Source organism: Rhopalosiphum maidis, chromosome 4 (assembly GCF_003676215.2).
Source record: "Rhopalosiphum maidis isolate BTI-1 chromosome 4, ASM367621v3, whole genome shotgun sequence".
In the NCBI taxonomy this organism is placed as follows: Eukaryota; Metazoa; Arthropoda; class Insecta; order Hemiptera; family Aphididae; genus Rhopalosiphum; species Rhopalosiphum maidis.
The window spans coordinates 46802075-46827058 of record NC_040880.1 but is presented as its reverse complement, the minus strand read 5'-3'; the positions used below and the strand labels follow the sequence as shown (position 1 = coordinate 46827058).

The following is a 24984-nucleotide window of genomic DNA, read 5'->3' as shown; positions in this document are numbered from 1 at the left end:
GAAGACAATCAAACAATTATTTATAATATTATGGTTGGATTACTATTAATAAATATTATATTAAATAATATTAGTAAAATAAGGCTTTGGGAGTTATGAATATTTTAAAGTTATAATATTTTATATAGGTATAACTCACTTTAAAATGATAATATCAATAAAAGCATATGGCATTTTCTAGATAATATTCTTACCTTTACATTTGATAATAGGTAAATTTACTCTAATATTAAAGCTAACATCACAAAATGTGTTCTGCTGAACACAAATTTGCTATGATCTACATTAGTAAGACAGAGACTACACATGTGGGTATAACGTCCTCTTAAGCACAAAATACGTTAAATGTGCTATCAGAAACCACCTTTAAAGTTGAAAATCAAAGAATTTTTTCAACTACTTTTCGTGTAAACAAGTACACACACACACACACAAAAAAAATAATCACATATTGTTATAAAATCAATACATTAAATACTAAATGACTTCAAACAGTTTAAACTTTATTACTGTTGAAATTTAACATCAAGGTACTGAATGTTTAAAGAAATCAATAGTATAAATAAGAGTTTTTATTAAAATGTATACTAAAATTGAATTTTTAGTGAGTAATTAAAAAATAATAATAGTTATAATAAAAATACAATTTTATTAACATACTGTACAAGTATAAATAAAAATGAATCACGTACAATTTATAAAAATGTATAATATTTTATGCTTTAGAAGTTCAAATTTTAAATATATAATAACTACAATTTTATTTTAAATTGTTGATAAATCAAAGCACCATACTCAATAATCAAACAAATTCAAATAGAATATACTTTTGGAATTGAGAGTTTAATATTTTTGTTGTGGTTTTTAAAAGAATCTTTTTATAAATTATATACATGGAAGACACAAAAATGAAGAAAACATACATTTTCTAATTTTATATAAATAAAAACAATTTAACATAAAATGTATAAAATTATCTCACAACAATGTTTCATTAAAATTTTCACTTGTTAATCGTTTTCTTTTTGGTAAACTTTCTGTAGATGAGGTACATTTAGAGAATTGTAATTGGTCATCCTCCAAATCTGAAAGCAATGACTGTGTGGACGATGAACTGGTATCACCAAAACTGAGATCTACTGGACTAGCAGTCAGTACACTTTGACTGAATAAGTAGTCACGAAATGAACTGGATAGTGAATCTCCAGAAGTCATTAAATAGTAGGGATTAGATGATACAGAGGTTAGACTTTGCCGGTTTGGCAAATTTGAAATACTAGAATCACTGTTACATGGTTTCATTTTATGTATGTTTGAGTTTGACAATGCTACCACAGGTTTACGACTTCTCGGAGTCATCATTGTTTCCTGAAAAAAGTTTAGAGTAATAAGTTTAAATTGATTTAAATAATATAAATCAATACAAGTCACAACTTTACATAACTTAACAGTGGTTAATTTAAAAAAGCATACATTGGTATTTGGCATTTGTGCATATAAAAAACTCATCTTGACTACCTGCATAGATTTGGTCATTTTTTGAGCTGACTGCGTAATTGGAGACATATCATCATTAGGGTGTTGCTGATGTGGGGTAACTGCTGATGGAGTACTAGTACAACGTTTAATACGTTTAACAACATTAGGAGTAGAAAAACAATCCACAGGTGTATCAATGTCTAATTTGGGTGAACAATGATCTTCAAGTTTTGAGTACTTCATTTCTTTAATTGGTAATTTCTTTGTGCCTTTTTTCTTAATCTTAAATGAATCATCCTTATTTTCTTTATCTGAAGAAGTAGCTGCAGATGGTTTGGATTTTTCTTCTGCAAGCTGAGCACATACCAATGGACACAACATGCACAGATTAGTGTTTTTCATGCAATTTTAAGAAATAGGAATAACATAACACATAAGCATTTTTTTGAACATAAACAGTACTAAAGCTTTTTGATTTAGATAATTCTAAAATGGATCAATTTTATTTTTTATTAATTACCAATATAAATACTGTATATAGATTTTAAATATGCTGATTAATAAAATTTAAATTAACAATGGATGAAAAGTGTAATTTAATAAATTATTGTTGATTGTTAATTGTTTTTTCAAAGTATATATTAAATAAATACCTAATTGTAATCTAGAATTAAGTTAAAAATCAAAAAATTAAAAATTATAATTTTTATTATAAAGACATATGATGGCCGCCAAGAAAAATAGTTTTTATTTTAAGTAGAGGATTAATATTTAATTAGATCATATAGAAGGTAGAATTTTTGGAATAACTAGTTTTAAAATAAATGAAAAATAAAATAATGCATGGCACCCTTTACCAAATTATTCAAATTATGTTATTAGTCTTGTTACTGTTATACATTTAATGAATTTTGGATAAATATAATTTTAGTTGTTTGCATTGATATTGCTGTTTTGAAGTTTTAATGTTATTATTATACATTTAGAATAAATTATTTAAGAAGCTTAAAAAATAATTCAAATTTAGAATAAATATTGAAGATTTATCTCTTTTTTTAATTAGTTTAATTAGTATATTCTAATAAATTAAAACACTTATTACTTATTAGCTATAATAATTGTAATTACCATAAATTTTTATTAACACCAAGTAAGCTATATTTTTCTTGATTTAAAAGTTGTTTGCATATAAATATACTTGTTAATTATTACTTATTAAATTATGTAAAAATACATATAATATAATTTTTTTTTACTATTTCACTACACAATAAAAATTTATTACTTATTACCTTCAATTGTTGTCTTTCTGCTGACTTCATTGAACCTTGTTTAAACTTCGATCCTTTTTTAAAAATGTGTTTCTAAAATACAAAATGTAATATTATTATACAAATATTATCAAGTATTCAGTGTGGCAATTAAATTACATACTTTAATCGAATTTGTAAGACTTCTATTTGGTGTTATTACAGAGTTATGATTACTAACACGTTTAATAAACATTCTACGCTTTTCAGCAGATTCTGGTAAATTATGCACATGAGCATATAATTCAGCTAATGCTTTAACTGTTGGATTTTCTTCATTTTCTTTAGTTGTAGTTGTACGGTCAGTGAATGAAAATACTGTTGTAGCAACTGTTCCTTCCTCCTAATGACGCATTATATAATTTTTTATTCTTATTTATAAACAAAATATTAAATAAATAAAACAATGTTATACCTTAACAGGTTGTAAAGTTTTTTTAGACCAATAAGCTCTAATATCTACTGATAAATTTGGTGGGATTTTAAATAAATCAAACCCTAATTTTATCATATAAATTACAATGTGTGATAGATTTTGAGTTATTTGATAAAGTTCTTCAGCTGGTAACTAAAAATAGAATAAACACATTATTCAGATTAATTTTGATTTAATTTACTCAAATACTTTTAATAACAATGTATGTAAGAAGTTCTGATTAAATAGGTTCTAGGTTACTTTGCACGTTCAAGCGTTAAAAGTGCAAAACGCAGACATTTTGTATGACTGAATAAAATTTAAGATAGCAGAACACGGACACTGGCTATATGATATATGACATGTAGTTTTTAAACAATTTTTTTTTTAAATTTATATTGTACACATTTTTATCATAACTATTGAAATATAGAAGTAAAAAATTAAAAAACTGATTATTTTTACTTATATTAAACTATATTTTTAACATTTGTAATGACTTTATTTAATTTTAATATTTTAATAATTTACATTATACATACTTACTACTTAGGTATATAATTTATATTTACAATAAGTACTTTATATATATGATAGTAAAGTATTCGCATTCAAAATACACATTTTTACCCGACTGTAAAAAGTGTCTGCGTTAAGCGGTTTAAACAATAGACCGTATAAAGTGACTATTTTCCGAATCAATGACATAATCTTTTTACATACCTTTCTTGGAACAATTAAATGACCAGTAAATAATGTTGCTAAATTATCGGGTGGCATTCTGTTCTTGTCTGAATGTTTAGCAGTGAAGTGTAGTAGTTTTATGATATCTTTTAACAATACTAAATTATCAAACGGCAATAACAATAATAAAAGTTGCAATGCTCTCAGTAAACGTTGACTATTATTGTTAATCTCCATTTTTTGACATAATTCTAAAATAAAATTATGATAAATGTTCAATATTTTCAAGTTTTTGATTCAATGATACCTGATATTTGACAATATGCTGGGTAAAATGCTTCTGTCATTATTGGTTCAGGTTGTTCAGCTAAAAATGATTTCAAAACAGTTGCACAATCATGAACAGTAAACTGTCCATTATATAAATCTAATGTTTGCCCCTGGTTTAAAAGTGCTTTCAGTTCTTGTTGACGAGTGATAGAACCATTTCTACGAAATATACCTTCTTGCATAACATCTAGAAATTTTAATATTCATTATGTATCTAATATTTTAATAAAAAAATGTAAAAGTAAAATAAAAGTACATACTTTCTTCTTGAGACAAGAAATCAATAAGTTGATACACTTGACAAATTCCTTCTTGAGTAATTGGTGCTCCATCCATAACCCCTTTCACAGAACATTTGTCTTTTTTCATAAAAGACCATTTAATGGGTTTGATTTTTGATTTTTCTTCAACTGTACATTCCCCTCTAGAACATGAAAAAGTATACATAAGTACACATATAAAATTGAAAAATTGAATGTTTAACTCACTCTTTAATGTTAGATTCTAGTATAAACGATAAATGCATTCGAACCAATGTATAAAATTGTTCTGAATCTTCTATTCTTAATTTATTAGCAAGTTTCCAATCTTCATTCATGTCCAATAATTCCATAGCCATTTTTATTTAGTTGTAAAATATTAAAAAAATGAATTTGAAATTATGAACTCATTTGCAGTACCAATATTTTTTTTCTTTAATCTAAGTAGTAACAAACAGAATACGAATATATTGTTAGTCGACAATGCAAACACGAAATAATATTTAAATACCTGAACTTCCAATGAACACAGTACCGTAATCATTATGTAATTCTGAACAGTAAATGAATTGAAAAAAAAAATTAAAACATTTCCAAAGTAATAAATAATACACAAATCGATATCCTACAATACACGCAGTCAAGCAAGTAAAAGAGTTGCATAATAAATGTTTGACAATACTTTATTTCATTCTTATTTTTTTTCAATAGAATTTCTATAACACTTGAACTATATTACTATTTACTACAATAATTAAATTTTATATCTGTAAAATTATAACGGTTTTTATTTTAATGTTTTCAGTTTTTTCACGTACCGATTACTAAAAAGTAAAAACAGAAGATAGGAACGGAAAATATCGTGGACGCAAGGTGGGATTATTATGCGTAGCGTTCCCGTCGTCTGGCCACACTGCCTACTTCTGGACGTCTATTAAATATCATTTTTATTATTATTATTGTTTTTTAATAATTATTTATTATTTTTTTCTCCTTAAAAGTCGCGTTTTTCGTTTTTGTTTTTCGTTTTTCCTCAACAGTTGAGACCCGACACTTCACGAGCATTTACTGTTTACACGTTTTACGTGCCAACGCCGCTTGTATCCGGCCTATCGACATGTCCTCTGCAACTTGTCCCGCCCGTAACACGTTGCCTGCAAGTCCTCCGGCGGGTCCGGCCGCGTGATAAACCCCCGAAAAGCTCCCAAGTCCTTATTTTCCGGACGTCCCGTTCGACATTTGGGTCAGACGACTGTGCGCCCCCGGAGGTCAGACCCACACACATCACTGTGACGACCATCGTGTTGTAGCAGTCGCTGATCCGTCGTTGTCACGCGTCTGGACGGAATAGAGAAAAAAAAAAACAGTCGACGGGGCCGCCACAAAATCTCGACGGAGATTTCCAATAAAACATGGTCAAGGACGTCCGGTACTGCTGAAATCTCATCCCACAGAAAGCCGCGTTCACCTTGTTGACGTCATTTTTCACAGGCACCGTCGTCCAGGCGTGGTGAGGACAAATATTATATTGTAGTTGCGTTTTTGATATATTTTTTTTATATGTTTTGATTTTTCCTACGATTATTATTTTTTGCTGCGTTATTCCGGCGTGTACTGAAGATAAATGGTCCACATTACCTACAATCAAAATCATAATACCTATAGTAATTAATAATAATATTATCGTACATTTTAATTTTTTAATAATATCATTCGAAATCGACGTTATCTACGTTTCCAATAAACAGGTGCGATAAACACCTAGGTTCTTACTACGTACATCGTCATTGTACCTAATAATAATAATATTAATTACGACCAATGTAAATGTAACAGAGATAAGAAGATATGTGTCATTACTTATTTGTGTAGTAGTTTATTTTTTTTATATTGCTTGCATCGTGTTTGTTTCTTATTTGAGTGATTTATGTATGTGTATAGTTGAATGTGTCATGTGTGCTAGATTATTCCTCGTATACTATATCGTCAAATTTTTTTGAATTTTCTTTTCTTAGCCTTCCAGTTGCAGGTGAGGAATTTTTACAACTATATTGTCCAGTGATCATGGTATGTTAAAACTTGCTAATTATACTTGTATCTAGTGTGTTTACACTATAGTGTGCAAGTGGATAAAATTTTATTTTATTTTCACCAATTTAGTTTCTATCATTGTGAAATATCTATACTTTACGATAATTTGTTTTATTCTTATATGTTTTAAGCCTACTTTCGTCGTATTTCTGACTAATATGCAATTATTATGATAAATGAAGTATTGATGTTTATTTTATCATTGGAAATTCTTGTTATATTTTTCATATTAATTATCAATAGCTTACATTATTTTATAAGCTAGGTACTTATTCCATATTATGCATCATATTATCTAATATTTGCATATTTTATTCAAAATGTATATTGTTATCTCTTTTACCTATCTCTGATTTATGTTGGTTGGTAAGTGATATGTGTATATATTTTTGTAAAGAATTTGTGGTAGGTAGGCTTTAGACCTTGAGAATCAATTTTGTACTAATGTTTGATGTTTAAATGTCTGTAATACGTTCAAGACTATAGCTGCCTTATTAGTTATTAATTATTATTATCATTTCAACAATACTTACTTAAACCTTAGATAAACAAACATTAATTCACTTAGCCTAATTAAATTAATAATAATTTGTTATGATACTATCACATACCTACATCAATTGTTGCTTTTTTATATACCTATATATGTATTTTAAATAAATTTTAAATTATATCCTATTATTATGACGTACAAATAATAATATTTAGTTATCTACTTCACACACATTATTAAACAATTGATATATATTGAAATATTTAAAAAAAAAAAGAATACAGTAGTATGTTAACTATTGTTATAAATTATACTATCTAGGCAACAAGTTTAAAAGTAAAGTTATTTATATTTTTATAGATTAGTATTTGTATAATAAATTGATGAATGATCTTTCTAAGTAGTATACTAAATTGGACTTAATTAGGGTTGCCATAGAAAATTGTAACTATCACTGGTTTATTGATTTGGTGTACCAGTGTCTCTAAAATAAATTTTGGGAAGAAATTAAATTGTTTAATTTCCACAATTTTTTCAATGATAATTTTAATTGAGAGTCAAAATGTTTTTGTTAACAAATACAGAATAAAGCAATGATGGCAAATATATAGGCTAATAATAAAATAATATTATTGGGAGAATTTGAGTGCAACAAAGAAGTGTGTGTGCACTGCCTCTGACAAGTTTAATTAAAATGAAATAGATATTAAGTTCCTACTTATTATTTTATGTTTGATAATGTTTTTAAGAATTAAAAAAAAAGCATTTATTTTATAATTTATAATTTAATTAACAATAAATACAATTGTTGATATACATTTTTTGCATGTTATGGATTTATAAAATAATGTATCATTTGTTTTTTAATATATAGGTACCTCATTATAAAATTCAATAAATTTTTTTTTCTATTCTGTCCCGGATTGTTTGATAAAATCATGGCAACTGTAGGCTTAATTTTTTTAATATTATTTCAATTCTACCACAATGTTAAAATGTATATTTCCGTTTTAACCTATTGTATTCCTATACTTTTAAATCTTAATTTCATATTTTTATTAAAATGTATTTTATTTTTTATTGATTGGATTTTTTTTAAATGGAAAAATAAAATAGGTTAATACTATTTGTACTAATACTAACCTTGAACTTTTCCTAAGCTTAATAGTTTAACTATAATATTTGTTAAATATTAAATAGTATTTTTGATTAATGTTCAAAATGAAAATAACTCTAAAAAAAATCAAAATGTTTGATACTAACTTGGTAAATCTATATTAATGCCGTATTCTTCTGTTTTTTTATATATTGCATTATTTTTTTTAATGTTGTTTAAATTTTTTTTGTTTTTGACAAAAGGCAATGCAAAGTTTGAGAACAGTTGGGTCATGCGATCCTTACGAGTACATCATCCTGATTGATTCTGATATTGTGTAAAGACATTTTTAAAATGTCGTTTTTAAGTGGCCTCAAAAAAGTGCTTCACTTAGGTAACAATGAAGCGAAAAAGAAGAAAGTATTCAATAACATCCATATGGATTGTGATGTTGATGATTTTTGGGATATGATTGGTGAACTTGGTGATGGAGCTTTTGGTAAAGTCTATAAGGTAAATTTTAAATTATATATATATTTACTTAATACTATAGCCCAAATAAGAATTATTTAATAAATGTACAAATTATGTTTAAATTTTGCTGAATATAAAGTTATATTTATTTTTTCTAATAAATAATTTAAAAAATATTTCAACATAAAAATTAAATTAAGTTCTTACTTATTGTTTATTAGATATCTACTATTCTTTGCAGTTGTCAATTAAAAAATAATAATATTTATATGTAATTTTAAGTTAATCAAGCAAAATTAACTTAATTATAAATAAATTATAAATATAGTAAAAAAAAATTATATTTTTTTATATTTTAATATGTGTTATTCAGGCTCAACATCGAGAAACTGGTCAGTTAGCTGCTGCAAAAATGTGTATCTTAGAAGGTGAAGATGATTTAGCTGATTTTATGATTGAAATTGACATTTTAGCTGAATGTAAACATTCAAATATTGTTCAATTGTATGAAGCATTTTTTGTTAACTCTAAACTTTGGGTAAATTATAACAATAAGCTAGTATTACTGTTTGTATCTAATTTTTAATATTTTTAATAGATGCTGATCGAGTATTGTGATGGAGGTGCTTTAGATTCAATTATGGTTGAGTTGGATCGTGCATTAATTGAAGAACAAATAGCTTATGTATGCAAGTATATGTGTGAAGGGTTAGCATTTCTTCATAAATGTAAAGTTATACATCGCGATCTTAAAGCTGGAAATGTACTTTTAACAACTAGTGCTGGTGTTAAGATTGGTAAATTTTTAAAATTAGTTATTGACATATTAATATTAATTTTTTAACATATATTACAGCTGATTTTGGTGTTTCTGCTAAGAATAAACAAACATTACAAAAACATGATACTTTTATTGGAACACCTTATTGGATGGCTCCCGAAGTGGTTTTATGCGAAACTTTTAGGGATAATCCTTATGATTTTAAAGTCGATATTTGGTCTTTAGGCATAACACTTATAGAATTAGCACAAATGGAACCTCCAAACCATGAAATGTCTCCTATGCGTGTATTACTTAAAATACAAAAATCTGATCCTCCTAAATTAGAACAACCATCTAAATGGTCTAAGAATTTTAATGACTTTGTAGCACACGCCCTTATAAAAGATCCAGTTCAAAGGCCAACTGCAGATGATCTTCTTAAAGTAATGTTTTTTAGTACGATTATTTACATTTAACATTTTTTAATTTTAATTTTTTTTAGCACCCATTTGTCAATGGAAATATAGATCCAAAACCAATTCGAGATTTATTACTTGAATATAAAGCTGAGGTGGTTGAAGAAGAGGTTGTAGATGAAGAACCTGAGGTAAAAATGTATTTATTTACTTATTATATATCTAGCTTAAGTCAAGCACTGTAGGGTATGTCTATTATAAAATTGTAAATACATTTTCTTATAATTTGATTCCTTGTGTACGCATTCATTTGTATTCACATTGACTTAAATTAAATGTATTCACCTATTTATTTCCATGCTTACGTAGTCTACACGTGATAGGAAGTACAGAAAAAACAGGAACCACTATCAAAGGGTTGGTGGTAAGTTATCCTAACCCTTGTGTGCACAGTCCATTTATATATTTCATTTTTGATTAAGCATGTACACTAAATAAAATATTATTTTGAATGATGAAGTTAATATAGTATTTAGAGATTTAATAAAATGTTGACTACATATTTTAATATGGTACAATTTCATAGGAATCGCCACAATCTACTCAGTTACCTCCCCTGGACTTGGATGCAGTCGAAGATGACACTGTATCTCTTAAAAGTGAACCTGAAACTAAAGGTAAAAATTAAAAATATATACATAAAACTATGATTAACTTTATAGTATCAAATTTAATATTAATATTTTCATTTCATAACATCCTGTTATTCTTAAAATATGATTTTTTCATATAGATGTAATTGAAATGAAACCAAAAATACAAAAAAAACGAGAGATGGATGAAGATTCATCAGATACTAAAAAAATCAAAAAAGATGAAAAAATCTTGGATGTTCACGAATCTGAACCAATTATTTCTTCAAAAGAAATTTCCTCAAAGAAAAATGTATGTTAATTATATATATATATTTATATATTTAATATTGCATATTTTTAAGTTTTAAAAGTTGTATAAATTTATATATTAAACGGTATCATTTTTTAATAAGACTTAGTTAAGTAATTTATATTTATAATTATAATAAACTTTTTAATTGTATAGGTGGTAAAAAAACATTCTGAAAACAAAGGTCCAGCACCACCACCACCACCTCTACCACAACCGTCTTCAGTTGTTAAATTAGTATCAAATGAAGAATCAGAAAATTTACCAATTGTATTAAATGTTCAGGAAACGAATCAAGATAAAGAAATAGAATCAGTGACTGAACCTGAAGAACTTGAAGTTCCGAAATCAAACAATAATGAGTATCCAGAAATTAACGATTCTATTAATAATAATTCTGAAATAGAGAAAGAGCCTATTAATATTGGCAATGAGAACCATTCTATATCTATTCAATCAATACAATTACGCAAACATGATAAATCTAATTCTAGACCTATATCAATAGCTGCTAGTAATAATGGTCCAATTGTAAACTCAATTGAAGACTCTCAAATAAAAACTAGAAGAAGAAGTTCATCTGCTTCTAATCGTAATCAAAGAAGACCTTCTCCTCCATCATTGGATAAAGTTTTACAAATGAATCAAAATGTTGAAAAAAATAAAGGAAAAATGCCAACTGCGGTTATGAATGAATTAGCTGGGAGACTTCAAAACAACAAAGATGAGACTGATCTAATACAAACTAAAGATAATAGTAAATTACTTATAATTTTTTAATAAAAAATAAAATAAAAATTAATGTTTTGACTTGACATAGGTTAGTGGTTCCCAAACTTTTTTAGTTCACGCCACCCTAAAAATTAAAAAAAATAATTGCACCACCCATAAAAAATTAAACTACAAATTTATAGTATTTAAATATACAAACATTTTAGTTTTTATTACAATATAAGTTAACAACAGGAGCACGCCTTCCTTGCCAAAAGCTCGGGCCTCACAGTTTGGGAACCGCTGACATAGGTAATTAATTGTTTTTCTTATGATTCTAGTTGAACAAAATGAAAATTCAATTAATGGGGGTACATTGGTGAGGGTGGGATCTTTGAGTGCTATTGATTCAAAGGTTACTGTTGTAACTACCACACATCCACCTGTTCTTCAAACACATCCTCCAGGACTACATACTCAAGTGATTATAGTTGCTGATACCAACACTAAATCACAGGTAAAATATCTAAGATTAAATAACTTGTAATTTGTAATCTTAAAATGATTTTTCACTCATATTTTATTTCAAGATTGAGAAAAAAGATGAGGTTGTAGTGATAAATTCATCACAAGCTGATGAAGAAGAACTGGATGCTAGTCATGTGTCTGTTATAACAGTAGGAGAAGAACCTTCTGTTAAAGAATTACATCCATGGAAAGATAAAGAAGATATTGAAGTATCTAAACCTATTTGTGTACCAGTGATTACAGCATCAGATACCAATAAAGTGAAAATGAATGGACGTGCTACAATGGTCAAACCTAGTGATCCAACAGAAGTATTCATAGTCGTTAATAATTCAACAAATGTGCATAAATCGGTAATTATAAAAAAAAAAAAAATTGAAATTAACTTAGAAGGAAAATTTTGACAACATGTTATCTCTTTTTTAGTCAAAACATTCTGATGGAATTGTAGTAAATAATAAACACCATGTTTCTCCAACACGATCTACATCTCGTTCACATTCAGATAGTGGATCAGTATACAGTAGTGGAGGTCAACGAACTCCGCCTTCAGCTGCCAGTACACGTACATTTGATAGATCAGATGCAGAAAGTGTTTCAACTACCATAAGTCATGATAGTCGAAGTAGTAATAAAGAGAATAATTTACCTCCTCGAGAATATGAAGATGAAGTTGTATTACGTAAAAAACCAGAGTATAGCAGAGTAAGTATTAACTTTAAGTAGATTTTATTAACTTAACTTTACTAATGCTTAACATAGAACTTTTAAAAAATTTATTTTAGTGTATTTTAAAAAAAATATATTAATAATTAAAGAGTAAAATTATTATCCAAGGCCTACATAGATTATTTTTAATACTTTCATTTTAAAGCAAGTTACAAGCATACTAATAAACAATAATTTTAGAATTTTAAAATACTCATTACTTACTTTAAAATTGAAATACAAAACGTCTTTGAAAAGCTAGAGATTCCTATACATTAATATAAGGTCAATTCACTCTAATTTTTAAAAATAAATTAAACAAAATGGATTATTTAGAATGTAAAATTTGATAATTAAATATTTGATATTTTTATGTGATGAATAATTGGAGAAAACACATGTGGATGTGATATTAATCCTTAAGAAATAGACTTGGAGACGTGTAATGTTTTCAAATATCCATGATTATAATGTCATTTTTGTAGCCTTCTAGGCTTCTATTTATTTCATTAGTTTTATACATTTTGTATTCTCTTATATTTATTTTACATATATAAAGAACACGCCTTTTTAACTTCCAATTATTGTTATTGTAATACTTTTTTTTATCTTAAAATATAACAGAGTTGCTAAAAATTTGGTATAAAAAATCAAATTAAGTAATTTTCCAGACATTCATAGGATTCTATGAATATTTTGAACAGATAAATTTTTTTTAATAATTGGAGTTTATGGTATAAATAGTATTTTATATTTTTACAAGGTAAATCAATATTTCTAAAAACAACAATCAATAATTATTAAGATTTAATATAATTATACTGTTATTTTGTGATAATAATTATTTCTCGAGTAGATTATTGCATACGTGATATAATTTATCATACATTATTAGATTAATCTTCATAATTTAGTTATGTATAAAAACAAAATGCATTTATAACATAGATAATGTGGCAATATAAAGCTGGACAATTATTTATTTTATGTTTAATACTAATAAATTTATAAAATATAATTTTTTTTACTAAACTACCATTTTTTTATATTTCTATGGATTAACCGAAATTTCATTAACTAATTTTAAATTGCCTGATATTTTCAGGGTTTCCAGGAATTTAGCAACCTTCTCAATAATCTGATAGTTCTGTTTTAATTTTCTATTTTTGTTTTTATTATGTACGTCTTTGTGCCATATACACTTTGTAAAATTGTTTAAATAAAATTAATTATTACTATACTAAAAAATAAGTAAATATTTTTTAGGAAATGAAAAGGACTAGTCGAAATATAAGTAAAGAAGAACTGGAAATAAGAAACATGAAAAAAAAGACCAGAAAACGTACTAGAAAATTTGAAGTAGATGGGGTAGTTGTGACAACAACAACTAGCAAAGTAATTTATGGCGATGAAGACTCCAGTCATGGATATAATGATCAGATATTTAGAAAACAAGAACTAAGAGAACTTAAAATGTTGCAAAAACAAGAACAAAAACAGTTTCAAGATTTATCATTTAAAGCAGTCATATCTAAAGAGCAACAAGATAAAAAGTTTGAGCAGGAACGAATGACTTTAATTAAACAATATGAAGCTGATTTAGATACAATGGTTAAACAGCAACGTCAAGCTGTTGAGAGAGCTGAAACCCAGCAAGAAGCAGATTTAAGAATGACTTCAAAAAAAATTCGTTTAGAACAAGTAATAATTATATTAATATTTGTATACTTTTTGTGATTGATTTATTATTAATGATTTAGGAGCGAGAATTAAAAGAATTCAGAGAAGGTTTAAAACAAGAGTTAAGACTTTTAAAGCAAGAAGTAGATTTAAAGCCTAAAGAAAGGCGGAAAAATTTGTTTAAGGATAAAAAAGAGAAGTTAGAGACTGAACATGAGGAGAGAGAAAAATTATTCCTCGAGAAACTAAATGAAAATCATGAAAGTTCCTTGAGTAGACTGAGTGATGCTCATCAGGAGAAAATTGCACTTATGGAACGTCAATATTTACAACAGAAACAACAGGTATAAACTTTGTATGTAAATATTTAGAAATGATGCTTAATTATACTAATTAGTTATTTATTCTGTATTTTTGTATAAGATAATGACTGTAATTTGGTTAGTATTCATTTGAACACCATATAAGATAACTGACTTTGCGTTTTTGAATTATATTTTAATCTATTTTTAATATCAACTATTGATTTTTTGAAACATCTTTTTTAAGTTACACGTTTATTATTTAATTATTAATTTTTTTTATATATTTAACACTGACTGCTGACGTCAGCACATCGTATTTGTTCTATGTGGCTGGCATCGACAACCTGTATTACTTTCTAAATTCTCCCAATAATACCAACATATAACAAGCTATTTGTGCTTGTGCCACCGCACAGATAAACGGTTGAAACTGGTTAATTCATAGTGGTTTGAGATTCCGGGTATTTTTTATATTTTTATTATACTTATTACTATTATTACGAAAAATATTCATCATAGGAGGATCGCTCAGATCAAACCATGCCCCAGTCAAAGTGTTAAGAAAAAAATACAATTAAAATATTTTTATAAATATATGTTCAAAAATATTTTTATAACATTATAGTTGATGCGAGCTAGAGAAGCAGCTTTGTGGGAAATGGAAGAACGACAAATTCATGAAAAACAACAATTAGCTAAAAGACAGCTTAAAGATGGTTTTTTCTTGCAGAGGCATCAAGTACAATAATAATTTTTTCTTACTAAAATTTCTATAATTAATGGTTTATGTTTTTTCTTAGATGTTAATAAGGCATGAAAAAGAATTAGAACAGATGAAACGAATGAATATACGTAAAGATGAGGAAATGCAAAAACGTCAAGGTGTTGAAAAACGATCACTGCCAAAACGTATTCGTTCTGAAATGAAAGCACGGGAGATGATGTTCCGTGAATCTGTTAGAATAAGTTTGGCATCTAATCCAAATCCAGATACAGAGTATGAACGTAATAGGCTTAAGAAATTTCAAGAAAATGAAAAAAAAAGATATCGCAATGAAACACTTGCATTTGAAATGAAGCAACAACGACAGCTCGAAGAACTTAGAATTGCAAATGACACAACTATTAGGGAGCTTGAACAGCTTCAAAATGAAAAACGTACTATCTCAATTATTTTTCTTTTAAATTCTGTTAATTATAATAATCTAATTTTTAATAATAGGTAAAATGCTAATGGAACATGAAACAACTAAGTTAAAAGAGCAAGAAGAGTTGTATGCTCGTGAGTTGAGAGAATGGAAAGCTCATCTCAAACCTAGGAAACAGGTAATTTTTTGAAAGTATTACATTTATTTATATTATTGTGTACAGAAAAGTTAGTATAGTTATTTTTTATGCCAATGGAAGTAGTATCTTGAGTTTGAATTATCTTATTAATAACTAGTAATTTGCTGTAGTAGATTATTTAAATTTTCATGGAAATTTTTCTCTTAATATATTAATCATCTCAATTAACTATCTTAACTTTTTTAAATAACTTTTAATTTTTAACCCATTGTAGAAAAAGGGTAGGGTAGTTTGAAATCTACATTTTACCATCCACCAAAATAGTTTATATTTTTTATCAGAACCTTGAGATGGAGTTGGCGAGGCAAGCCAAAGGAAATTCATGGAACAGTCGCTATTCATTGCCTCCATCCCCTGGCAACACGTTACTCAGACGTGAATATTCGTTTTCATCTCTTCTCTCTTCTCCTCGATTGTCCAGTACTTCTTTTCGTTCTCCTGGTTCAGGATTTCTTCCTAGGCGATGTGCCAATCAATTTCCTCATCATTCAAACCAATCCACAATGTAACAATTCTGTATACTGATTACTGAGTGAGCTCTAACTAAAAGATGGCATTTGAACAAAAATTTTAGTACTATTCCAAATGGTTTACATGTCATCATTTGGTTTTTAGAAAGTGTGTTCCTAACCTGGTTTATGTTATTCCATATATTAAGTATTTTTTTAATTTAAAATAAATTTATTTTAACTAATATTGTCCTTTAAATATAAATCAGAATATATATATATATATATATATATATATTATCATTATAGATAAAATAAATTGTGTGGATTATGTGTTGTACATATATAAATTGAATAAGTATATTACTGGCACATGTCATATATTTAAAAAAAATACACTTTACAATATACATTTTAATTTAAATGTATAAAATACATTTTTTTTCTTATAAATACTTAATACTATTATTTTTTTTATATAATAAGTCTAATGTATTATTTTTATTTTATAATATAAAAATATATCTCAATGATTTACCAGTTGTTTAACTTTTCTTTCTTAAAAACTTAAGACTTTAAATAGTAAGTATAAAAAGTTCAGTAAAAACTTTGAAAATTGTTATAAATTAATTGACAAATAATGAATGTCAAACAATGAGCATCAATTTATCTATGCATTAAAAAAAGTTCTATCCAAAATGATTTTCTGTTTTTTGTTATATTTATCAAAAATAAATATATATTTTTTATTCCAAGTATGAATGAAATTATGATCATTGATACAATTATTTTTATTATTTGGTATTTAATTTTATACATCATTGTGTTTTAATAAATGTATTTTTTCTTGTCATTACATTTAAAATTTGATAATTTTCTAAATTTAATTTATAGTGGTAAATCATCAAGGTATTATAGTTATATGAAAAATAGTTGATAATTAATTTTAAGCATGACATGGAACAAAACTTTGCTTAGTATTCAACACATAAATTACATTTGAAACACATTATTGCATTTATTATTATTTATTTGCACTGATTATGCTTATTTTAATGGTTATAGAAGTTAATTTCGAGCTTTTCTTTGTATCTTTTTTTTATTGTATACTGTAAATCTATATTTTGTTATTATTTTTAAACAATGACACTAACTGACTTTTTCAATATTTTGTATATATTATTTAAGTTATTATAATCCATATAAAAACACGCTTAATTTATTATTGCATCCTTTTATCCTTGCTTATTCCTGAGTGCTGCTGCAATAAAAACTTTATGTAAGTAACACTGTATATTAATTTAATTTTAAACTATTAATGCACGTTTTAATATTTATTACCAAGAAATAATTTTTTATTTCTATCAATTTTTATTTTGCATCTTATCAATTCAAAATAATATGTATAGCATGAATGATAATTTTAATTTAACAACTGAAATCTAAACAATGTTCAATTTTATGTTATACACCAGATTAAATTTTATTATACATCTCTTAGTACTTTCTTCTACCTAGTATAAGTTGTGGACAGAGGTATGTGTTATTATTTTTAACTATGTTACTACACTAACAAATTATATTTCAGAAACTTGAAGAGCAGTTTGCTATACAGTTAGAAGAACAAGAAGCAATATTTGGGCCGGCAAATAGTATGTTGCCAATTAATACTAGCCCTTCTTCTCATCATCGTTCTTATCATCATAGAAGCTCTACTCGCAGTAGTCTGTCATCTATGTCAGCTGATTGATTCTTCTGTACATACCATTATGTACCATATATTTATTTTTTGTTAAATTTTTTTAGCCATATGTGCCAACATTGCCCCTCATCCCCTGTTGCTATTATAATACAATGTATATTTCATTATTCTTAAAAATATTAAGTTTTGTATACAGAATGAAGTTAATATATATATATATATACTATTTATAGATAATTTTTTAAGAGTTTATACGATACAATTTGTTTTTTTAATTCATGCAATTATTAATATGCAAATTAAACAAATTCATTGTTGTAAAATAAAAAACTGTTAAATTTTTTATTTTATTTAATAAAACAAAATTATATAAAAACGTAGAATATTCTAATTATTCATATATTCAGAAAAACTATCAATTAATAATAATTATAAAGAATACATCAAATTTTTTTTTTTATAAATATTTACAAAATGTACAAAAATACATTTAAGGATGGGTTTGTATTTTTGTTAAAACATTCGAACACAGTTATTAATTTAAACAAGTTTTTTAGCTTCAAAGAAACTTTTTAAATGACGCATTTGCCAGAAACCCATGACCAAAAGTATGAATAACTGTGAAAGTGACCACCAGAAAACTCGTTGATGAGTACTCTCACTGGTTTGACGAAATCTTTCTTCCCGGAACTGTAATTATACAAATTGTTATTAATATTATATTAAAATAAACTAAGATAAATCATAAGTTATAATTGAGTATAAAACAAAGCAAAAGTAATAAATAAAATATATTCATAGAGCATTGAAAAATGTAGTAATTATTTAACAAAAATAGTTAAATTCTATTACTTATATTTAATGGCATATATCCAAATTATTTTTGTACTAATCTATATTCATACACAACTTTATCATTGAGAATATAATTATAATTTATACACTTGGTTACTTTATTTTAACAATGAAACTATGTTTACACCTTTATACTACATTGGTTCCAGGTCCATGCTCTTATGGGTAGTTTGAGACCCATAATATAACATCTTTTATATATATATATATATGTATGATTTTTTTTTTGAGGAGGGATATTCCCCAAAACCTGCCATATGTAAATCAATTATCTCAAATTCCTAATCGACTTAAGCTAAATATGAACAACCAACTTTAACTCCTGAAAAATTGATGAAAAATAAATGTTGTAATCATAAATTACAACATGATGTAATACTGCTTAAAATTTTCTTACATGAGAATTTTTTATTTAAGTATAGGCCAACTAATGTAATATAAATTTAAATGTATAACTTATTTAATTTTAAAATTTGACATTGCGTGTAATATTTGTTTTTTTTCTTTTAGATCTACGTGCAATATAAATAAAACGTATTCACAGAAAGTTATTAGCTATTAACTTTTATCATCAAATAAAATATAATTTTTATGACAATAATTAAAAATCACAATATTTTAAAGGGTTTAACATATTAGTTTTAAACTATTTTAGTACGAGACAATATTTAATTAAACTAATTGATAAGTCAAAAATATTATTTTCTGTAATTTTTGTTATTTTTACTTTTAAGATTTAAATTTTTAAGTTATCTATAAAATGTGTGAATACATTAAAGTATATTAATATTCATTTTGAATTAAGATGGAAAACAAATATGCTCTTCATATAAAAATCCCTTGCTGATATAGCAATACAACAATTTTTCAAATTGTTTATGACACTACCCGAAGTCGCATATTGCTGCTCATATCAAACACTGTTATGATATGATATTTTAAAGACCTAAAGGCTGAGATATGTTGAAAAAATGCTTATGTTTTACTTATTGGTTTATTAGTTCTTATTATGATCATATGTTATAAAAGTTAATTCTTGGTGAATTTAGTTAAATATTTTATTTATAATAATCGCGCAATATATGGGTCATATTATCAACAATTTTTGACAAAAATACATTTTAAGATAAGGCAAAATACTTTAGTCAGTGTCACTAATTGATTATTAAAAATAAAGTTCAACAACTGATGAAAAGTTAGAAACAAAAATACAATAAAATGTTCATAATTATATATTATAAGTACTGTTTTATAGTAACTATCTTTTTAATTTTGGTTGTTAGGACCATTGGTTATTATGACCTATTTTTATGATACCTTAAACGTCATTTTAAATTATTTTTATTGTACTATAAAATATAAGATATTTAACTAGTTAAGTAAAGTTGTTGGTTTAAGGAAATTAGTAGAGTTTACAACCACCTGTTTAAATTTAAAAAATGATCATTTGATTTGAGATTCAGAATTCAACCTTTAAAATAATTATGTAAATTAGGTTTATAACTTGGCAGGGGTTACTAAAGAAGTATTAAATGGTTTATTTTTCAACCATTAAATTTGGAAGTTGTAATTGGTATTGAACTTTTCAAATTTCAACTAGGTACCAAATTCTACAAACAACTACTTAAAAAATATATAAATTTAATGTTATTTACTCTTTGATAGCTTTGTTCCTTGATGATCTGTTCAACTTGTTCTACAAGTTGCCTAATTCTGAGTTGCAAGTCTGAAAGTTTTTCTTTTTGGGCTACTTGAGCATAATCAATGGCCTGATCACCAACTTGAATATCCAAATGAACTCTCTGTTTAATAAAACATAATATATAGTAAAAGAAATATTAATAAAATACTATAAGTTTACCAATTGTGTTCCTCCAATCCATGCAGTTGTATTGGAATACAAACATATAATATGTTCACCCGGTATGTGAGATGTAAAAGAAATTTTTCCTTCAAAACTATAAACCTATATGAGACAAAATATTGTTATTGTTATTTAAGATAAAAAATTGTATTTTGTACAAAATCTAGCTAATAGGTATGATACATACCCGGGATAAAATTATTTTCATATCTGGGTCTTTGACTTCAACATTCATGCCAATACCCGGGGTGGGTGGAGTGAAACCACCAGTTCTCACATCGAATAGTTCTACTTTGTAATGTGCTGTAAACAAATGAACAAATATTAATGCCTAATTATTAAAAAAATTGATTAATTTAATAGTCCATCAACATTTAATACATCAATCAGCAATCATAGGCCACTAAATATTTAAGGGGCCATTATCTCACTATTGATTCATTAAATGTTTAGTGATTGTTTTCACAACTCAGTATAAAAGTGTAATGTGAGGATTTTAATGTTACTAACAGACTACTGTGGTTTCATCGGGAATTTCTTCAATAAAACATTTGCGTTCTGTTTCGCCAATATGGAAGTATAAACATTGAACTAAGCCCAAAAAATACGCACTAAGTAAGAAAAAGGAATAGAAAATCATTTTCTTTAAACTTTAAGCCTTGACATCAAATTAAAATAGAATAATACTTTAACTCACTTAGAACAAAAAAAAGACATGTAAAATGTATAAAGAAGAAGTTAAAACACTATTGCAGTAATTATAATTTCGGCGGTGTGTAAAGTATGAACATAGAAACAATGTTGGCCGTCGAACAATAATGAATACACGTCATTAAATTATTTCTCGTTTGTAACATTTTATAGTTGATAATATTCTGTTGTTGTCGTATACCTAAGTTGATAATAATATTTATTAATCTTATCGTGATAATATTGTAGAAGTCACCATAATTTATATCTAAATGGCCGTGGTGGATGTCCGAAGTAATAAGTATTATAATAGGTGAGATGTCAGCTTAAAAATTAGAATGCTTATTGCTTACAGCTTAGATCGTCTTTTTTATTATACAAGTTAAATTTTGAGTTTTTAACTATTAAAATTTGAAAGTTTAAAGCAAATCGAAATATTAAATTAAATTATTTAGCGTATTACTTTTTTGTACGATGGATCTTTTAGTTTTACTCTCGATATTTTCAGCATCGGTCATTGTTGGGTTGTTTGGTTTTGTATTTCGATATAAATTTTTTAAAAGTGGGTTCAATTCTTTGTACTAATTCATATTTATGTATTTGGATGTAAAATAAGATTGTTATGAAATGTTTTAAGGTGGACCTGAGAAAGTTGTTCAAGAAGATCCTATAGTTAGACCTAGACCCGGAGTTCGTGTACAAAATCGTAACACGTTACGTCGAAACAATCGTAATGTTATAGGTAAGTCTTATAATGATATCAAGTTATTAAAAAATTATATATATGGACATAGGTAGGAAATATTTTCAGAGAGGGTTTTTGTCTAAATCTATATTAATATTATAAAGTTATGAATAATTTAGTTGTATGTATTAAATAATACAATTGTTTTATTTAATTTCGGGGGATGTTTGAACACCCAACACTCCCCTTATTATCTACGCCCATGATAAATATTATTGTATTATTGTAATAATATTGTTAAATCTTTAATTAATAATAAAAAAAAAAAAATATTTTAGTGCTTGTTAGAAAAATATTAATATTTTAATCTTGATTTAGAACCAAGAAATGAAAATGTTGAGAATGAAGATGCTATAGTTGACCCTAGTGTTGTAGCTGCCATAGATCCAAAACTAGGAGCTAAAAAACGAGCAAAATTAGAAGCTAAAGCAGAAAAAAAAGCCAAACGAGAAGTTGGTTTATGCTTTTTAAGCATACATTGAATTTGCCACTTAAACAATAAATATTTTTATAGGTTGAATTACAAGAACGTGAAGATCGTAAAAAAAAACAAGAAGCAGAAGAAGCAGAAAGGAAAGCTAAAGAAGATCATGAAAAGAGACAAGAACAAGAGCGATTAGCACTAGAAAAGAAAATTGAAGAAGAAAAGGCTAAACAAGAATATCTACAGTATGTACAATTAAAAGAAACTTTTGGAGTAGTAGAAGAAGGCTATGAAGAGACATTAGAAGATCAAGGTGCAACATTATTACAATTCATTGAATACGTTAAGGTTAGAAACTATTATTATTTATTTTATTAATAGTATAAATACTGCTGGTAATCATTTAACTTACTCAAAAATTGCTATGATCAGATAAAGTGGCTGGCCCCCTGCAACTGCATGTGCTGTCCCAATCTTCCAAAAGTACAACATAATACAATTAGTGGTCAACTATTTTATCCTAATTTAAATTGTAATATTTAGTTAATTGATCTATTATCAAATGTAATATGTTCACTGTATACTATTTATGTATTCCCTAGTGGGTATAAATAAGTTTGAAAAAATACAGGAAAACTTAAGAGGACGTAGTAACTGCATGTTGTCTCTGTCTTACACACATACAACAGCAAATTTTATATCAGTAGAAATTTTAGCTAAATATTATTTTTATCTCATAATTAGTGTTAGATAGGACATCATTTATAGTACTATATTTGTTGTAATAGGTTACCATTTTTCTAGAAAAATATAAATTGTTAGGAAATATGTTGTTTCACAATATTTATGAATCCTTGGACTATTATTCCTAAATCATAATGTATTAAATGTGTAGAAAAGAGAATCACAAATTTGATTATACTAAACTAAGTTTGACCTACCCATCTCATATAATGATAGGGCATAATACTTGTATTGTCTTAAACAAATTGCACTTACGAAAACAACTTTCGAAGGACTGAATATCAGCTTCCAGAAAATGCAATAGAATCAAAGGATTAACGCACTTCAATATCTACAGTCTAAGTGAAGAAGAACTTGAAGGGATACCACACATAACATTCCCAGCACCACAGTTAATTAATCAAATGTACCTGAGCCGTTCAGTCCACAGAACTTTCATGCCTCACCAAATTTACATGCACTTGTATATTTGAATTATTTAATTAAATAAAACTAACTATTTTATAATACTACAACTGGAAGACAAGGAAAGTAGGCATATGCATTACATAGTATAGTATATAAAATATCAATACTTTGCATCTTATAGTTTAGTATTTTGCTGATTTATGTTTTACAATTTAATTAATTATAGTAAAGAATAAGTGTAAATATTTTTCTGTCCATTAATAAAGATCTAAGCATTAAACGAGCATATTACACACAATTAGAATTTCTAACCTTTTATGATTTATAGACCATTTAAAATAAGAGTACAACGGGCTGCAAACAAGAACCTAAATGTTTTCAATACATGCTCTCCCCAGCATAAATATTTTCTTTACAAATTGACTAAAATATTGGTTAACTAATCATAAAAGTTTTCCATTGCTGTGGGGGGGGGGGGGAATAATATATTCGTTCAGGAATCCAAGTGCATGAAGCCGGTGAATTTTTATTCTAATGAAATCAATAATGGGAACAATAACTGATTTAATAATTGTTTTGTTGATTTCAGGAAAATAAAGTAATTATTCTGGATGAGCTTGCTTTAAAGTTCAAATTAAAAACTCAGGCTGTAATAGATAGAATTCAAAGTTTATTAGAAGAAGGTTCATTAACTGGTATGTTGATTTAAATTATATTTATTATTTTGTTTTTAAATTAAATAATTATTTTAATTTTAGGAGTAATTGATGATAGAGGGAAGTTTATTTATATATCACAATCTGAACTTAACGCAGTTGCTTCATTTATCAATAAACGTGGAAGAGTATCATTAACAGAATTAGCTGAACATAGCAATAATTTGATTGTTCTTGATAAACCAATTTCCGCAACATAAATATAAAAACTGTTTCTTGGATAATATATAAAATCCCTAAATAAATTATTTATTAAAAAATGTAATTGTTAATACATTTATGGGTAAATTTGTTATTTTTGTTTGTCTCAGTATTTTTAATTTTTTTTATTGAAAATAAAATATTAAATGAA

At 26.2% G+C, this 24984-nt stretch overlaps 4 protein-coding genes across 10 annotated transcripts; 2 read left to right on the top strand and 2 right to left on the bottom strand.

Annotated features, from left to right (window-relative positions):
* Nucleotides 1-775: 775 nt before the first annotated feature.
* Nucleotides 776-5462, bottom strand: LOC113559131 (rho GTPase-activating protein 19). 2 transcript variants are annotated; one of them, XM_026964747.1, is made up of 10 exons: nucleotides 4990-5462; nucleotides 4707-4918; nucleotides 4479-4642; nucleotides 4196-4405; nucleotides 3928-4139; nucleotides 3205-3357; nucleotides 2914-3132; nucleotides 2772-2843; nucleotides 1519-1833; nucleotides 778-1368 (listed from the first exon to the last, which is right to left on the bottom strand). In XM_026964747.1, exons 2-10 carry the CDS (start codon nucleotides 4835-4837, stop codon nucleotides 979-981), a joined length of 1866 nt encoding a protein of 621 aa, XP_026820548.1. In that variant the 5' UTR covers nucleotides 4838-4918; nucleotides 4990-5462; the 3' UTR covers nucleotides 778-978. The 2 variants fall into 2 exon arrangements, with proteins under 2 accessions (XP_026820549.1, XP_026820548.1); XM_026964748.1 differs by lacking the exon at nucleotides 1519-1833 and having other exon boundaries at nucleotides 776-1368.
* Nucleotides 5441-18448, top strand: LOC113559129 (serine/threonine-protein kinase 10). 6 transcript variants are annotated; one of them, XM_026964746.1, is made up of 18 exons: nucleotides 5441-5988; nucleotides 8422-8671; nucleotides 9006-9170; nucleotides 9231-9429; nucleotides 9489-9838; nucleotides 9898-10002; nucleotides 10398-10488; nucleotides 10605-10756; nucleotides 10913-11513; nucleotides 11809-11984; nucleotides 12058-12348; nucleotides 12422-12700; nucleotides 13970-14404; nucleotides 14464-14727; nucleotides 15314-15427; nucleotides 15489-15846; nucleotides 15911-16014; nucleotides 18073-18448. In XM_026964746.1, exons 2-18 carry the CDS (start codon nucleotides 8513-8515, stop codon nucleotides 18232-18234), a joined length of 4005 nt encoding a protein of 1334 aa, XP_026820547.1. In that variant the 5' UTR covers nucleotides 5441-5988; nucleotides 8422-8512; the 3' UTR covers nucleotides 18235-18448. The 6 variants fall into 6 exon arrangements, with proteins under 6 accessions (XP_026820547.1, XP_026820542.1, XP_026820545.1 ...); XM_026964741.1 differs by lacking the exon at nucleotides 18073-18448 and adding an exon at nucleotides 16317-16544; XM_026964744.1 differs by lacking the exons at nucleotides 5441-5988; nucleotides 18073-18448 and adding exons at nucleotides 6008-6142; nucleotides 16317-16544.
* A 223-nt stretch (nucleotides 18449-18671) lies between these two features.
* LOC113556622 (transmembrane emp24 domain-containing protein eca) lies at nucleotides 18672-21681 on the bottom strand. The gene is made up of 5 exons (XM_026961686.1): nucleotides 21416-21681; nucleotides 21093-21208; nucleotides 20903-21007; nucleotides 20697-20843; nucleotides 18672-18876 (listed from the first exon to the last, which is right to left on the bottom strand). The coding sequence occupies exons 1-5, from the start codon at nucleotides 21543-21545 to the stop codon at nucleotides 18727-18729; spliced, it is 648 nt and encodes a 215-aa protein (XP_026817487.1). The 5' UTR covers nucleotides 21546-21681; the 3' UTR covers nucleotides 18672-18726.
* Nucleotides 21682-21849: 168 nt separating this feature from the next.
* LOC113558613 (DDRGK domain-containing protein 1) lies at nucleotides 21850-24906 on the top strand. The gene is made up of 6 exons (XM_026964108.1): nucleotides 21850-22157; nucleotides 22233-22337; nucleotides 22659-22792; nucleotides 22855-23112; nucleotides 24506-24611; nucleotides 24675-24906. Exons 1-6 carry the CDS (start codon nucleotides 22070-22072, stop codon nucleotides 24830-24832), a joined length of 849 nt encoding a protein of 282 aa, XP_026819909.1. The 5' UTR covers nucleotides 21850-22069; the 3' UTR covers nucleotides 24833-24906.
* Nucleotides 24907-24984: the final 78 nt, after the last annotated feature.